Genomic DNA, 12,943 nt, shown 5'->3' on the forward strand with positions numbered 1-12,943 from the left:
TTTATACGACAATGTCGTCTTAAACTCAAACGTACGACATTTTTGCGTGCCCCTGAAGGCGCCATGTTTCGTACGTACAAGGGTCGCTTCAAGAGCGTCAACGTTCGTCTCTGATGCTAACTATGGTAGCAACGTTAGCTTCATACTCGTAAATCATCTTATTTTACATTATAAGTAAATTAACTAGAATATTCGTTTCACATTTCTCAGTTTAAATGTGGGGGTCGATCTTGAGACACCAAAAACACTGTCGAATTTAGGAATTAACTTTTTTTAACTAATTTTTTGTGCTTTAGGTGGCGCTGTTGTGGGAGACCGTTAGCTCAAATGTCACCGGAAGAAGAACTTGAGGTCAAACAAGAAACATGGCGGCCGTCCGCACACGGCTGCCCTTGCTGTTCCCTAAAAACCTTCCTCCGCTCAGAAACCAAAAGTTTGCCCACACAGAGGCCGAAGTCAAGGTGCCCGCGTATCCGCCCATCGTCCCCTCTCTGACGGCTAAAAGTAAATCTGCTCGGGCTCGACAGGCTCAGGAGCAGGTGAGGAAGATCCGCGGCTCCCCGCTGCAGGAGAAGATCTCCCTCATCACCCGCATCCAGCGGAAGAAATTTGTGGTTTACCCGCAGACCTTCGCCCGAAACGCGGACAGATGGTACCAACACCTCACCAAGACCGCATACATCCCGGGTCTACCCGAGAAATTCACCCCAGCTCCGGAGAGGATACCCGGCGGAGAGGAGGCGGAGGAGAGCTCGCCGGCAGCCGCGGCTCAGACCTCAGTACCCGGGGTTGATGATGAGGGTTTCTCGGAGATCCGCTCCCTGGTGACCCGGGTGATTTTAATGGAGCACTGGCATCTGAAGAAACGCAGACCCTACGTGTACAGACAGCAGGAGCAGACAGTCGGACCTTTTCTGAGGAGCCTGGTGACTGAACTCAGCCACAGTTTGGTCAAATACAACCCGCTGCTCCGCCTCTCCAGTCTGGGTACGGATTATTGATTTGGCACCGTTAAAACTGTGGTCAGTTTAGGGACTGTTCGTTATTTATGAGGGGGAGGGATGGTGCATGTCAGGGGCACGTCAAATAGAATAGAGTATACGACAGTTTTAAGGCCACATTGAGGGTTTTTTTGAGACTTTGGTTATAAAGACGTTTCATAATATTACGAAAATGAAGGCTGAGAAAAAAGTTGTAATTTTATGAGAATAAACTCGTAAAAGTACGGGAATAAAATCGTAGTTTTACGGGAAGTCAGATTTTTTTTAGAATAAAGTCGAAATATGAGCAGAATAAAACTGTAATTTTACAATAAGCAAAGTCTTGAATTTAAATTAAGTCATATTTTTGTCAGAAACGGGATGTTTTATCAAGGAAAAAAACATATTGCAAGGAAACTGTAAGAAAACAGGCAGCCTTCATGGCAATCACAGTCCTCGGTCCTACTTTGAGAAAAAAACAATTTTGTTTTTTCATACAATGATAAAGACAAACTTCTTATGTTTTAAAAGTTGTTTAAATATAAGCAGCTGAGAATCAAGTTCAAATAAAATAGTCTAAAGGTGCCAAATTTCTGATTTAAAAAACCCAACTGTCTGCCCATCAAATAAGTTCAAAACAATACAACTCTGATAAGTCAATAAGAGCCAGCTTTTAGATTCCAAAAAGCACCAAAACATAAAAACCAAAAGCCTAGACAGTATTATCTTTCAGATCACGTTAGCAGTCTTACTATATGTTCATAAATGATTATTCCACAGACACGGCTTTTTGACCTCTTAAAGTCATATATTTTCTCTCAGACATTGACCCACAGGTGAACTTTTACTGGAGGAGAGGACAAAGAAATATCCCAAAGGGCCACCGGAGAGGCCACCAAGAGCCAATCAGGTTCCAGATCGATGACCACCCGCACAGTCAGATCAGAATTACTCAACAGCTGCCACAGGTAGACATCAACACCAACAATACTCTACATGTTTTATTTCTCTGTTGGATTTTTCATACATGACAAACCTGCCAAACTGGAGCAAAAATATCTCAAAGCAAATCATCGCACCACTGAAGGACACAAATCATTTACAGAACATACAGACGCTGAAAGATGGTATAAAATGTTACTTAACTTGGATGCGACACATCAGAGATTAAAAATTACCGTTTCTGGTAAATTTTAAGCATTTCTGTGTTTTTGTTTTGGTTTTGATCACAGTCTGTCGTGTTAATTTCTCGTAGTTCGCCCCGCTGGAGGCTTCGTATGCAGCTGAAGTTCCGGTGATCACACAGTGTCCCAACCTGATGCCTCTGTTCAGAAGACAGTATGACAACCATATCTTCACAGGTAACACAAGAGAGCAGTCACACGGTCCCCAGTGTCTGACTGCATCCAGATTACTTGATTTTAGTGAAGCCAAAGGCACCGAAATCAAGCATGGTGCATGCTGCTTACATATTGTGGTATGTTAACCCTTTCTGGATTGTCATCAGTTTTCTTGTCTTTTCCCCAAACATATAAACCTCTGAAAGATTAAGCAAATTTGTGTGATTTCTTTCAGAAACATGGGGAAAAGCTATTTTCAAATTTGCATAAAAAGTCTCACAAAATGCAAAAAAAATGTAAAAGGTGACAAGAAAATTATCTTAAAAATTAGCAAAAAAAAAGGGGAGAGAGAGAGTCAGAGGAAAATTTTCAACAAAATTTTTAACTATTATAAGTATCAGAAATTATTGTTATTTATGTATACATTATTTATTGTTCATTGTGGCACCTCTCAGGTCGTTTCATTTTTTGTTTCTTTTACTTTCTTTTCATTTTTGTTTGGCTAATTTGGGGTAATTTTCTTGCTATTTTTTTGTCATTTTTTAAGATGCTCATTGCCTGATTTCAATGTTTTTGAAAGAAATCATGCCAATTTCAGGTTTCAAAGGGTTAAATCCTCATTATTCAGTTACCCCTTTCTGCCTCATGGGGGCGCCAACAAGCAGCTGTTCAGCCAGTCAAATGTAAAAATAGTCTCATCTCATTTTCTACAAGACCTAGTCAGAGAGATCGAAGTTTTTGTGGCTTTTAGAGACACTATCAATCAAAATAAACATTACAGTTGAATTTTTCTCACAGCATTTACACTTTTTTTCATCAATTCCTCCTTTTTGAGCCGTGCTTCGTTAACATTAACCCTGTCCTCTTGTTCTCATCAACAGGTGCTAAGCTACCTGATCCGGCTTGTTACGGGCACACTCAGTTCCACATGGTGCCAGATCGTTACCACAGAGACCGGATGGCTCAGCGGCAGCAGTCTGACCAGGTGGAGGTCTTTCTTAGAGCCAATGGACTCGCCAGCCTCTTCGCCTGGACAGGAGCTCAGGCCATGTACCAGGGTGAGTCGCCAGCACAGAAAACATCTCTTACTACTGCGGACTCGATTTCACAGATTATGACGACTGCTGGAATAAAGGAGAGCCATCAAATAAGAATACTTCCCTCTCACCTCTGCAGGTTTCTGGAACCACGAGGACGTCACCAGGCCGTTCGTGTCCCAGGCTGTGATCACAGACGGCCATTTCTTCTCCTTCTTCTGCTACCAGCTCAACACAGTGGCCCTCTCAGTGGAGACGGACGCCAACAACCCGAGGAAGAACCTGCTGTGGGGCACCGAGAGCCTGCGACTGTACGAGAGCGTGCAGGACGGAGAGGTGGTGGGTCTGAACGACGGAGTCATCAGGCTGCTGGTTCAATTCCTCATGAACCAGCCGTAGACGTTCTTCAGGTTTGTGTCGTTGACAGGTGTCTCCGGGGAGGTTCCTTTAAATGTTTGCGGTCTGAGGCGTTGAAAGATGAAAAAAAAAAATCAAAAGAAACACATGGCGGACATGAGGAAGTTTGTCAGATTGTATAAAATGTAATGTTCAAAAAAGCAGCTGTGTTATACTGGCTTAACAGTACGAAAACTTAAAGTCGGAAAAAATACTGCACACACATCGGTGAGTATTATTATTGTGCAGACTGTATTTATGCAAAATTAAAATCATGCTTTTCAAAGTGATGCTCGTTGGCACTTATTACCAAAATGTCAACATTTATAAGACATCATTTAACTCAGTATTGCTGCTTTCATGTGCTCCTCGGAAATATTGTGTGTGCCGTATTTACGAGTTACGAGCACATGAACGGCACTCCAAAGTTGTAATTACGAAAGGGAAACTGGGAAATTTTGATACCTGAGTCACAAGGTTTACATGTCGTTTCAGGACAGCAGAAATTAAGGAAAGCATGGAAACTGTCATCCGCCGATTTCCATTGCAGTCACCTCTGCAACACCTTAAACCCTTATTCACTGAACAAACAAGAACATAAAGCTATCTTAGCATATAATTGCTAATTATAATGTTATTTAAGCTTATAAACAAATTAAAATGTCAACTACATACCTGATGCGCATTTGTGTGCTTCGTTCTGCCGCTGAAGCACAAACGCACTCTGCACTACTTTCTTTTGGTAAAACATCAGCCACAAAAAACACAACCTTTTTACTTCTAGTCCAGGTTTGTTGCTTTTTTCTCACCTGATCACTTGAATGCGTCTATGTCATAATTACGACTGCAGAACTGGGAAGCATGATATTTCTGAGGAGCATGTGAAGGCGGTACATAAGCTACTGTTAGTGGCTTTTATAAAAACAACCTTTTGTCGGATTTGTTTAAACTAGCTACGTCCACAGAGTAGTACATGAGACAGATGATCTGTAAAAAAACGAAACTAATTACTTCTAATGTAATTTACAAGAATCAGTGTACACCGAAAATAACCATTGAGAGCTGAGGAGCCTCCAACACAGCTGCCAATTACTGCTTGTGAACTGCAGTCAAACTGTCAAACTACGTAGCACTGATCAAATTTTTCATAAAATGTTATATTTTAGTGTACCGTTTAGCTGTAAAATGAGAAAGACGGCTCTGGCAGGTAGGGGTGGGAATTGAGAGCCGGTTTCAAGTTGTCTGATCCATCAGAAGTGTTTGACTCTGAGCTCATCAGTTCCTTTTGTTGATGCCGGCTGGTTTATAAGACAGTTACGAAATAATGACGTTGACCTCGTGTATCTACACTGCGGGATACTTGCAGCAAGGAGTGAAGAAACTTACCAAAGTGTGACTTCATTTCATGAAGAAAGATGACAACAGTGCTGCATTTAATGTCTGTAAAATAATAATTTCAATGAGTGAAAACACCAGCAATATGCAAAACATCTCCACAAAATCTGCAGCATATGCTTAAAATAAAGTTATTTTACGCATGAGTGCCATTACTTCCCAGCTGAGCAGCACATCTGTTACTGAGCGTAAACCTCTTATAATAACATAACAGCATCAGCGCCTCCACAGTGGAGCTTTAGCACACCTGAGTCACCTGCATGCCTGTTCTGTGCTCAGTCTCAGATTTAATAAAACAGATGCGTTGATGGTAAAAACCTGTTTAGGCCTACTTTTTTTCCCACACTGAAAATTGATCAGGATTCAATAAGGAAATTGATAAAGAATCAAACTGATAAGCAGAATTGATAATGGCTGTGGAATCGATAAAATCTGATCAGTTTCCATTCCCGTAGGCCAGTGGGCCATGCTTCGTTTTGGCTCGACTGCTTTCAGCATGTAGCAGTCTTTCTCATTATACAGCTAAACAGTACAGTTAAATGTGTTTCTGAACATTTGAGGTGATAAATAGGCAATGCAGTAACAGAATCATGATTTACATTTGATCAGTGCTGCCTAGTTTGACAATAAAACTCATTTTAGGAGCTGTGATAGTGATTGGGACGTGGCAATGAGAATTTGTTTTGCCACCAGAAGAGATTATATCATTCACCCCTTCGGTCACGCTGAATATAAATCAACAGGAGACGAATATTCGCCAGTGTGAATTTCGCTGAAGTGTTACTGCGCCCTTAGAGGCGTAACAATACAAGGCAATAGAAAAGGTAAAGGAATAATATTTCTTAAACAGATTATCTGTCTCATGTATTCTGTGTTTATACAGTGACATTTTCAGAAAATATGACAGGTAAATTTTAAATAAAATCGCAGCTACAGCTTTAAGAAAAACGCTAAAAGTCAATGCAGCAGAACCAGAGATAAAGTGTTTTATTCTACGTACTCTTCTTCCTTTACTTTGTGAAACCACAGAAGCACTTACACAACTTTCACAAACACCCGTAAATACATTGTGATGAGTAAAATCCGTTTCCACTTTTAAGTCATCTCTATCTCCGTATCAGCAAATACAACGGCTTTTACAGTTATTCCAGGCAGTGACTGTGTATTGTGTCGTTTTAACTTACTTGTTTACATAAAGTGAGAAACCTTTTAATGACTAAAGACACAGTTTTGAAATCATAATTACGAGAAAATATGACCTTTCTGACCATCTACTTACACGTTTAACATGAGGAAGACACACAAGCATCTGCACAGATAATGATACACCTCAAAATACAGCATGGTAGGCACACATTACTGCAAAGACAAAAAAGTGCCAAAAAGTCGTTGCAAGCACGATATGACTGGTTGGATAAGTGCTGTTAAAGAGTGTAAGGCACTGCTCACAAACCATGGTGCAAAAAGAATAGAAGTACAGAGGAGCTGAGGTTCAAGTTTTTGTCAAAAACAAGTAAACGCTTCCTTTTGGAGAGATGTGTCAAAGGCATAGAGGATGTGTGAGTTATTATACAGGAAGTGAGGGCCCACAAGACAAAAAAAAACCCACAGAGGATGTAAATGCTTTGCTCTTTCCGCTGTCTCAACACACTGAAAATGAAAAAAATCTTCCAGAGACCAAGAGTGAAAATTTAAACCTACAAAAGGCTACTTGTGTACTAATTAAAGGAGTCGTTATTAAGTGGTGTTTATTGCACTTTGTTTGGTGAACATGTTCATAAAATAGTTGCTGAGACATTGCTTTAAAGCTCAGTCATTCACATTTGAATATACGAAAAACACGTCAATATTTTGAGAGAAGCTTGGATTTGCAGTCTTTAAACTTTCCGCTGTCTCATTGAGGAGCCTTCCTCCGGTCCGTTATTTTCTCCCTGAGTCCTGATGAAGGCATAAAAAATGTACATTATAAAAACCAGAAATATATGCATCAAACCCCAAAATATCTATCTTTAGTTCCATTTTCGTAATACTCACAGTGTGTTTGTTTGCTCAGTCGTCCCATTTTCTTTGAATAAGGCAGATAAAATATAGTTAAAATACAACATACAGTACACACATGCACCGAAGAGTACGCTCAGGCTGTCTGAATACCTGCTGTGTGGTTTTTCTTGGCCTGACTTCTCTCGTAGAGCAGAATTGCGGCGACCAGGACGATCACTTCGATCACAATGGCTATGAAAGGCTTCAGAGGCTCATAGAAGTTGATAACCTTCAGCAACCGTGGAAAAGCATTCCAATTTTTTACTCAAAAACAGTACAAAAATGAAAATCAGTACAAGTCCTGCAGGAGTATTGTCAGCAAATGTACACTTGAAAAATGCTCTGCTTTTGTTTTTGCCCCAAATTTTCTAAAGAGGTAAAATTAAAGATATGACACAACAGGATGAATTCCTCTCAGATTTTGTGCAAGTAGTGCCGATAATCTCCAGATAATCAGAGTAAATGTACACGCAGCAGTCAAATCTGGAAAAATGGGAGCAAAAACAAGTGTTGGATTTATATTTTTGCTCAGTTTACTTTGTTTTTTTTTTGGTCTGGTGGCTGTCGACCTAAAGGTCAGGCCCCTCCAGAGGGTCACAAGATCAGTTGTTGGAAAACGTTGAATTGTGTAGAAGAAAAAACTTAGGCTGCACAAATTTGTATGATTATTTTTTAGACTGATCGCTTGTTCAAATGAAGCAGTGTGACAGACATCTGAATATTCTTTTGGGTTTTAGTTGTAAGTCAAAAACCAAAAATGTTTTAATCTTTGACAGTGTTTTTTAATTTGTAATTTTAGTCTCGTTTGTGTCAAATCTGAAGGCAACAATTCATCATCACTGTTGGACAAATAAGTAAAAGTATCGCCAAAATGAACATGCACTGGAAACACTCAAATCAAGAAAAGAACCTAAAAATTTGACTTAAAACTGAATTTGAGTACTTTATCCACATCTGACCTTCAGCTCCACGTGGCTCATTGACGTGCTGATGGTGTACACCGCGCCGCAGTAATAAACACCTCCATCAGTCTTCGTCAGGTTGCGCACCACCAGTCTGGTTTCCCACACTTTGTTTTTGATTTCATATCGGTCCGGTTCTGCAGTCGCGAAGATCTGCTCCTGGAGCAAGTATCAAATATCAAATATGTCAGAGTCCATTTGTATGTCTATATGAAATGTACGGGGTTTTTTTTAAAAAATGTCTTTCAAAATCTTTCACAGTAAAAAGCATAACGTTGGAGGTATTACATTAACATAAAGAATTTGAATATTAATACATCCATACGTAACTTAATTTCCATATGTGTTTTAAAGTGATTTCTCCAGGATTTTTTTGACATATTGGGAAATGGTTTGGTTCAGGTTTACGTAGGGAGGGTTTTGGGTCTTTAAATTTAAAGGCTCTGCACACCTGTAGAGGTGTTTTCAGGTATTTGGGTTGGTTAGACCACCATTGCTCAGAGGTAGAGAAGAGGTGTAATTAGGCATATTGTTTTTATGTACTAAGTGTGTGGGATCTTAAACCAACCATCCATCTATATTCCCCTGATTCCAAAACACAACAAATGTTAAAAGAAAGTTTAAATTCAGACGTAACCAGCGACACAAATCACACACTAAAGAAGCTCTTAGCAGCTCACACACCTTGTCTGTGCCATTTGCTTTAAACCAGGTCCAGGTTTTTGGCTTCGGTTTGGTTTCTTCCATTTTACATGTCATCACAGTAAAGTCCCCAAAATAGCCGACTACCGGCTTACCTCTCACCTCACTGATCTTTGGAGCTGATAGGCAATAAGGACAAAAAAAAAACACAAAAATGATAAAATGGCAAAATATATCCTGCTTTTGTACACATCCAACATGGTGTAAATATTGATATTCATGATGGAAAAGCAGCAGAGACTTAGTACGCTGATAACAATACAAATGTTAGCTGGGAAATGTTAAAAGAGTCTGTACCTGCCAAAATAAACTCTATTTTTGCTTCATTCCCAAACACGCATGAGTAATTCCCGAGATCTTTTTCACTGACGATGCTGAATCTGTGAAGCAAAGATAGATTTTAGAGATTTTACACCAAATTATATCACGTTAAATTTAAAACAAATGTTATTTTTGAAAAAAAACTTGTTCAAAAAAATGTGTTAAATGTGATTTATAATTTAACAAAAATAGAAGTCGTAGCAACTTAATGTGTTTTTCTTTCATATAAATTAATAATGATAAACTCTATTTACTGTATGTAGTGCTTTTCAAAACAAAGTTACAAAAAATATAAAACAAACAATGAAAAACAAAATCAAAAAATTAAATAACAATTAAATTAACAGTATCGCATAAAGTATTAAATCATTTGAAATTAAATGTTACTTCCGGGAAAAAAAATGTTATTTAAAATTGCAGATGTGGACTGGCAGTGCAGACTGATAAAACCTATTCATCCAACCTATGTTTAAAAACTGCTCTACATTAAAAAATAGCAATTAAATTTGTACAAAACATAAGAAAATATGCAAATTCAGGACTTTTTCAAAAATCATGATGTTCACATGCATGAATTTGAATCATCAGACAACTCGGCACACTGCGGATGTGGGCGTTTACCTATCAGGACAGACAAATCAAAATGAAATGCATTTTTTTTGACTAATGGAATGAATAATGAACATGTGACGTACTTACACGTGTGTGAGATTATACTGCTCGTTCTCCAACTGCACTGTGAAGCGGCTGTTCTCAACTTCATCCCCGTCTTTTCTCCAGGACCCGGTAATGTTTGGTAGTTTAATCTCATTACCTGTCCAGATGCAACTCAGTGCCAGACTGACCGGGTCCAGCAGCTCAATTTTCTCCGTTTGATTTTCACCTGCGTGGAGAGTTGAAGCACAGACGCGATGGAAAATCAGAGTATAATAGCACACATCATGACCAGACTAAACAACCATCTCTGCTATAATATTTAATTTTACAACAAATGTTTGAAGTTGACCTTTCACAGCAAAGCTCCTGTGAACTGTTTGCAGGGAACTGACGGGAGCCAGTGGCGAGTGCGTTGGACCAGGTGTCTCTGACAGGAAAACACAAATTTAAAATGTAACATTAGCCGACAGTATTTCGAGTAAGAATGACAACAGTAACCGCCTCGTGGTTGTATGCCTCCACCAAGTTACAGTTTACATCCCTGTCGGTCCAGATCATATGTAACCATGACAGCAAACAATGCTTTAGATATGAATGTTTCGGCAAAGGAGCTGCAAATTCCAAAACATGGAGGCTTCACACACATCCTGGCAGCACACAAGATTTGTAAGATCAGTTCGGTTTCCAGATGGACACCCAAGATTAGTGTCACCAATTCAGTGCCAGACCAAATGTCTCCCCATCTGTTCCTAAATTATAACGTTAAGTAATGGACAGAGAACGTTTATGATGTCACAGTGAAGTTGACCTTTGACCTTTTGGATATAAAATGTCTTGGTGTTTTTATCCTCATAGACATTTGTGTAAAATTTTGTCATAATTAGCGTAAGAATTCTGGAGTTATGACTAAAAACATGTTTTGTGAGGACTAAGTGACCTTTGACCACAAAATTCAAATCTGTCGAAAAAAATCTATTAGAAATGAGACGATTCAACAGCTCTGGTTAGATGCATATAATCCTTTTCGTAATTAAAGTACAACATCAGTAAAACACATTGAGTCCTTTTTGTGCAACAAACATACGTGACTAGTTTTAGAAAAAACATCGTGGTCTGGCATTACGTCATATGGAAAGTTAACAGCGGGCTCCTGGGTGAAGGTCCGGGGTTTGTTGGACCCATTTACTGCCCGTCCCACCCATCCAAGGGGGACTTTCATGCTCCTTAAGTTCCATTGTTGTCCGGCGGTCTTATAAACCGAAGCAGCCCAGCAGCAGATCGTATCACCATTAGGATGGCCATTCTCCTCTGTCATTTTTTAGAGTTTTTACCCAAAGTTGGAACATTTTTCAACTTGGAAGAAAATGCCCAAAGGCAGCACTCGGAGCAGATTTCCTGTTCAGCGCCTCATCACACTGCTGGTGTCTGTAAAGTAGCATAAATTCAAAGCGCTCCCTCTGCAGAAGAATTAAAAAATATATGCTTGCCTCAGGAAAAAATGCGTTAGTGGACAAGGCACCTAACAATGAATTCAATAAATCTTAAAAAAAATAAACTCATACTCCATAAAAAGATAAAAATGCTCCTTGGATATTACATCAAATGCAGCTGGGTACAACAGAAGCCCTGTCAAAACGGTTTCTCACCTGTTTCACAGATTAAAACAAAACTTAGAAAAATTATGCTTGCATTTTTATTTTATTTTTTTTTACACCTGGTTTACAGATAAAAATTTTAAAGAACTTGGCAACCTTTTGCCTTTTTTCAAGGGAGAGAAAATGAAATCAGACTTAGAAAACAGATCATCAGATTTTTTTCCTCACTTGCCTCTCAGGGCTTCCTAAGAGTACAGCCACCACCAGGGGTTTTGTATAGCGAGCATAAAATATGATGCATTAAATTGAATGACCAAATGATAAAAGCCTGTGATCTTCACAGTATTTTATTCAGTTTTTAAATAGAAAAAAAGATTTTTTGATTTTTGATTTTTACTAGTTATTATTATTATTATTATTATTATTATTATTATTATTATCATTTAATATTATTATTATTATTTAATCCCTAAATAAGTGTTCTGTGATGTAAATGCTGTCTCAGAGTGAAATATAGCATAATAATAAAGGACAATAAACAATAACAATCGGCAACCTCGAACCAAAATACTGTGGATGCAGCAGAACATGACGGTGTGGAAATCCAATGACATTTTCTTCTACTCCCCACAAGGTGACAGACCATTGAGAGGGGCAAAAGAGAAGGCAGAACAAGACTGTAACACAAATACACACAGTCACAATTAAACCCAAACAGTCATTTACTTGTGTTGATGTGTCTGCAGGAGACGAGAAGCAGGAGGATCTGTAAAAAGAGCTGCTTCCAGGACGCTGACATAATTATTATCCCTCTGTCCTCTCTCTGCATGCAGGTCTCTCACTCGTCCTTTCTGGTCTCTGCTGCATCGTCTAAAACCACCAGCAGCAGCACCACCCACCCCTCCTCCCTCAGCTGCGCAAGTGACGCAGCCATGATATCACCCTGCAGCCTGTGGGTGGCCAACTCCATCCATTATTTAATCAGACGGGGTTCATATCACGACGCTGTGCTGCAGTGGTCCGTCCTGCAGGGCTGTGCATGGGAATAACATGTTTGCAGAAAAACTCAGGTACTTTAAAGCTAAATGCTGATCTGTGTGTTAAAAAATATTGTCACTGCAGCTTCCTGCAAGGTGCCCTTTCATTTCATGTGAGAGGACGTGACCTGCTGGCCATCATAAAAACAACCAGTTTTTTTTAAAACAAAATCACACCTCCCTTTTCAGTAGATTTTAGGTACCATACTCGACTTTTGTGAAAGTAAAATGACCCAAAAAAGAGCCAGTTTTCTACTTGAGTAATTGCTGAGTGCTCCAGCTTATGTAGGATACTCCTGCCCTTTTTCAACCCCTGGAAACAACCCCCATATGCAATATTTATAATTACACTGAGATGAACATCCTCACCCTCAAGCACAAACACAGTTCATGTGCTCCTTCAATTAAAGGGACAGTTCGCCCCAAAATTCAAACCATATTTTTCCTCTCACCGTTGTGCAGTTTGTTAATCTGTATTGTT

The 12,943-nt window shown here is 39.3% G+C and overlaps 2 protein-coding genes across 3 annotated transcripts; one reads left to right on the plus strand and one right to left on the minus strand.

The window, feature by feature from the left end:
* The first annotated feature begins 323 nt into the window (after window positions 1–323).
* mrps30 (mitochondrial ribosomal protein S30) lies at window positions 324–12,705 on the plus strand. Of its 2 annotated transcripts, none has more exons than XM_042488184.2 (6): window positions 324–987; window positions 1,803–1,948; window positions 2,236–2,341; window positions 3,202–3,378; window positions 3,497–3,767; window positions 12,259–12,705. In XM_042488184.2, exons 1-5 carry the CDS (start codon window positions 366–368, stop codon window positions 3,754–3,756), a joined length of 1,311 nt encoding a protein of 436 aa, XP_042344118.1. In that variant the 5' UTR covers window positions 324–365; the 3' UTR covers window positions 3,757–3,767; window positions 12,259–12,705. The 2 variants fall into 2 exon arrangements, with proteins under 2 accessions (XP_042344118.1, XP_042344119.1); XM_042488185.2 differs by lacking the exon at window positions 12,259–12,705 and adding an exon at window positions 4,249–4,425.
* On the minus strand, window positions 6,121–12,309 carry emb (embigin). The gene is made up of 9 exons (XM_042488186.2): window positions 12,152–12,309; window positions 10,180–10,257; window positions 9,873–10,056; window positions 9,150–9,232; window positions 8,835–8,971; window positions 8,148–8,309; window positions 7,300–7,417; window positions 7,183–7,213; window positions 6,121–7,086 (listed from the first exon to the last, which is right to left on the minus strand). Exons 1-9 carry the CDS (start codon window positions 12,252–12,254, stop codon window positions 7,026–7,028), a joined length of 957 nt encoding a protein of 318 aa, XP_042344120.1. The 5' UTR covers window positions 12,255–12,309; the 3' UTR covers window positions 6,121–7,025.
* Window positions 12,706–12,943: the final 238 nt, after the last annotated feature.

The sequence above is a fragment of the Plectropomus leopardus genome, chromosome 4 (genome assembly GCF_026936395.1).
Source record: "Plectropomus leopardus strain MGB_pleo_1.0 chromosome 4, ASM2693639v1, whole genome shotgun sequence".
Lineage (NCBI taxonomy): Eukaryota > Metazoa > Chordata > Actinopteri > Perciformes > Serranidae > Plectropomus > Plectropomus leopardus.